Source organism: Mirounga leonina, unplaced genomic scaffold (genome assembly GCF_011800145.1).
Source record: "Mirounga leonina isolate KUSES-001 unplaced genomic scaffold, KU_Mleo_1.0 Mir_101500, whole genome shotgun sequence".
Taxonomy (NCBI): domain Eukaryota; kingdom Metazoa; phylum Chordata; class Mammalia; order Carnivora; family Phocidae; genus Mirounga; species Mirounga leonina.
Genome location: NW_023270138.1, coordinates 15,197 through 18,788, shown reverse-complemented (window position 1 = coordinate 18,788; position 3,592 = coordinate 15,197). Strand labels below are relative to the sequence as shown.

General features: G+C 32.0%; 1 protein-coding gene across 2 annotated transcripts in view; it reads right to left on the bottom strand.

Moving 5' to 3' along the window:
- Positions 1-10: 10 nt before the first annotated feature.
- Positions 11-3,592, bottom strand: part of LOC118026157 (alpha-mannosidase 2-like) — a 17,961-nt gene continuing 14,379 nt past the window's right edge. Inside the window, exons 4-5 of one of the 2 annotated variants that reach the window (XM_035028930.1) lie at positions 2,151-2,265; positions 11-941 (exon numbers count right to left, since the gene is read on the bottom strand). In XM_035028930.1, the coding sequence (XP_034884821.1) occupies positions 870-941; positions 2,151-2,265 (187 nt within the window). In that variant the 3' untranslated portion in view covers positions 11-869. Of the gene's footprint in view, positions 942-2,150; positions 2,266-2,722; positions 2,899-3,592 lie in introns of those variants that run through there. The other variant, XR_004683506.1, reaches the window with a different exon arrangement.

Below are 3,592 nucleotides of genomic sequence, written 5' to 3'. Positions count from 1 at the left end.
TATACATTTTTAAGTCTCTACTTCCTGAAGAGATTTAGCAAACTAAGGCTTTATTTTCTGAGTAACCAAAATGTCAATTTTATTAGCAATTGTAAATTTTCTGTAATACTTTGATTCCATTTATTTTAAAATAATTCTAATAAAGAATACCTAAAATCATGAATTATCCTTTACAATTATTTTTTTATCCTACAATTTGTACATACTAAATTTCTCAATTTAGATAGCAAAAAGTTATATTATATAAGAATATACTGTGTATCTGGGGATAGTGGGTACTGACCTAGTGATATTTGGTCATTTAAAACAGAAGACTTGGTTAAATGATTACCAATAAAAACACAAAACATTTCTTTATAAATCAGAGGCAGCCACCAATTAATCGCCCCATTTTCAGGTCAACTGAACACCCTTCCCATTTGCCTTAACATAAATCCACAATGCCAAAATGAGACAGTCTGGCCAGCACAATGACAGTTATCTAGTAAACAATTTATAGTAGGAACTTTTCATAATTAAGTTTCTTCCTTCATTTTAAAAATGGGATCAGGGATCAATGAAAAGATAAGTTAACAAAGGGTTAAGAAAAAATATAATCATAAATCATATTTATGATCCCATACCAAATATCTGTAAAAAAATAGTTGTAATTGTTCATTCAGCAATTAATGTATCAAACACTGTGTTAACTATTAACATTGAACATGACAGTCATGGGAGAAAAATCCATTTCTTCAAAAAATTTTTTTAAATTAATAAATTTATTAAATAAAATACTGCCTCAAAGTATATCCTGGCTAGGGAAAAGAAACATGAAAAGCAAAAAAGTCAAGTCAGAACAGTAGCAAAGTGTATGAGAAATTATGTATTTACCTTGGCTCTGCACTCAGTGTTATTACAGTTTTTTGTGGTAGAGAACCTTGTGAGTTTTGTTTCAAATCCTGTAAAAATAAACAAAATTTTTTTTATTTTACTTTTAAAACTTAAGTTTCAAAACTAGCTATGTAATAGTACTTACAAAAATCCTAAAAAGGACACAATGGTGTCCTCCTTCTAGCTACATAAAGGTCCATCAAAGTTCAAAATAAGTAATTCTTGTGTGTGTGCATTTTTATGGGTGTGTCTTTAGACTTCAGTACGGCATGTGTTACACGGACTACTAGAGTCCAATTAGGAACCAAGTAAATCAAAGTTCTAAAGATCATTTTGCAAAAAGTTTCACTATTTTACCTTTGTATCACAGGTTGCACATCCTTAAGCAATGTATGTCCATTTATTGGATTTTTTACTTCAACATGAAAATATGTAACCATAATTTGATTGCAAACATCAGTATATGAAAATACTGAACTTACTATCTCTGATTCCAGATGTGTAAGTTCCAATTACATGTAAAATTTCAAAGCCTATGGCTCACAATAGACTCTAATGATAAAATATTACAGTTTTAAAACATCTGAGTTGCCAAATCGAAGTCTAAAGAGGTTTGCAATCCCCCATTTTTTCCCACTGTTCTTCCTTGCTGCTGAAGAGTATATTCTTCCTCTCAGAGTATGTTCTGTTTTATTGGCTCCCCTGATCCTAACCACGATACAAGCCAAGGCAGGAATCATCCCATCTAACAGATAAATGAATGAGGGCTCACAGATGTTAAGCAACTTTTTCAGGCCCATGCAATCAGGTACAGAGGTGGGGCTAATAGCTAGTCTTTAATTCCTCAACTGCTCCTCTGCTGTTACACACATCTGAGCACTGCTCACAGCGCTCCATGGGCTCATCCTGAAACCAGAAGACAATTCAGGGGCTTCTAATTAAAGCCAAGCAAAATAACTAATTACAGCGTCTAGTTACCTTACAGTACCATATTAATAGTGTTCTCAAAGCTGTATGTTCCACATAATGAAGTTCATTAGTTTTCATGCTTAGATTTAGTCAGAACAAAATATACACCATAAATCAAATACAGACACACTTACAGGAAAGAAGAACACATAGGTATTTCATATAAAATGATACAAATTCTTTCAAATCATGTATAAGGAAATCACTATTTTTCAAGGTTTCTTTTCACTCAGCTTCTCACCCCCTTTTCTGAATCAAGAACAAAAGAATCACACATTTTTATGATAATATAAAAGGTAGCAACTAACCATGTCTAGGAGGTTATCAAAAGAGTAAGAGTTGTACGAGTTTTTGTCCTTCAAAATAAGAAGTAGTGCAGAATATCCAATTATCTTCTTCAAATTCGTTAATGAATGAAAGAGTCTGTGAACCAAAAATTTTTACTGGTCTGAGAAGCAATTCAAACATCAGTATACAATATTTTCAGTTTCTTTAATAATGGCCAAACCACCATCACCCTGTATTCACAAAGTGAAACCTATAATGAAGCTATAATGAACGGACTCTTCTTTGCCCAGAACTAAGTACTTAGGAAAAAAAAGTTAGTCAAAAGATTTCACTAATAAGGATTCATTTAAAATAGAAAACTTTCTGTATACACCTGAAACGTGTAAACTTAATCAAACTACCGATACTTTCTACAAGTATCATGCCAAATACTAAGAATATTCAACATGATCACTCCAATAGCTTTAAGGCTTTGTTACCAAAAAAGTGATTTGGTCCTTTACTTTAGAAAATTCTTTAACAAATGTTGAAACAGCAAAAGAAAGCATGAGATTAACTGTCACTCACAAGAATATTTGTTCAGTATACATACTTCAAAAAACTCAAATTCCTGAAAACTTCAAATAAATATTTTGTTGACTTTAGTTTCATGTTCTTGTTCAAAAAAAGAGAAAGTTTTCACAGGTCTGGATAATGAAATTGTCTTTCTCCTTGTTACTTTTCTTGGTCATTAAAATTGTTAATTGTATTCCAATTGTACTTTTATGTCTGAGGAACCAAAGAGATGCGTATGAATCAACCTACTCAAGATCAATTCTGGAATATAATCTTGGTACAGTATCAACTATTGCTGAAGCACTACACGTGGGAAAAGAATTTGAAGGTTTTTTTTTTTCAAGTTCCATCTTGTTTCTTTAAAGCTTTATAGAACAGGTAACCCTAAGTAAAGCCACTGAAGAAATCTGTCGAAAAACTTGGCTAAACATGCTTTCAATCAGCCATTGAATCTATTATGTTTATAGAGTGATTATATTATTTTCCCCAATACAGGACGCAATTTTGGACCTACATGTTAAGAACATTTTTGTTGGCATGCAACGACAAAAAATGTTTAAGAGAATTAAAAATAACTTCTTTTTGCAGAGCACTGAGATTACTTTCAAAGATGTAAGTGATCACAATCAGTAAGTTAATTAACTATGCAAATGTGTTATACATACATAGTGTTAAAGTCTTCTGCATGTGAGTTCAGGCCATCATCCAGCTAAGTTTCTTAGTCTATTCAAATGTTTTCCTAGGTGATAACAAGTGTTTTCACCAGACTAAAAGACAATATGAGTGACTACAATTCAGTTATAGGAACAAGCCCCTCGATTTAAGTTTATTTTTATCTATATGGCAATCTTTATTAGGCTGTCAGAACCTGAAGAATAAAAGTCATGTTGTACTCCCCCTGCTTGTG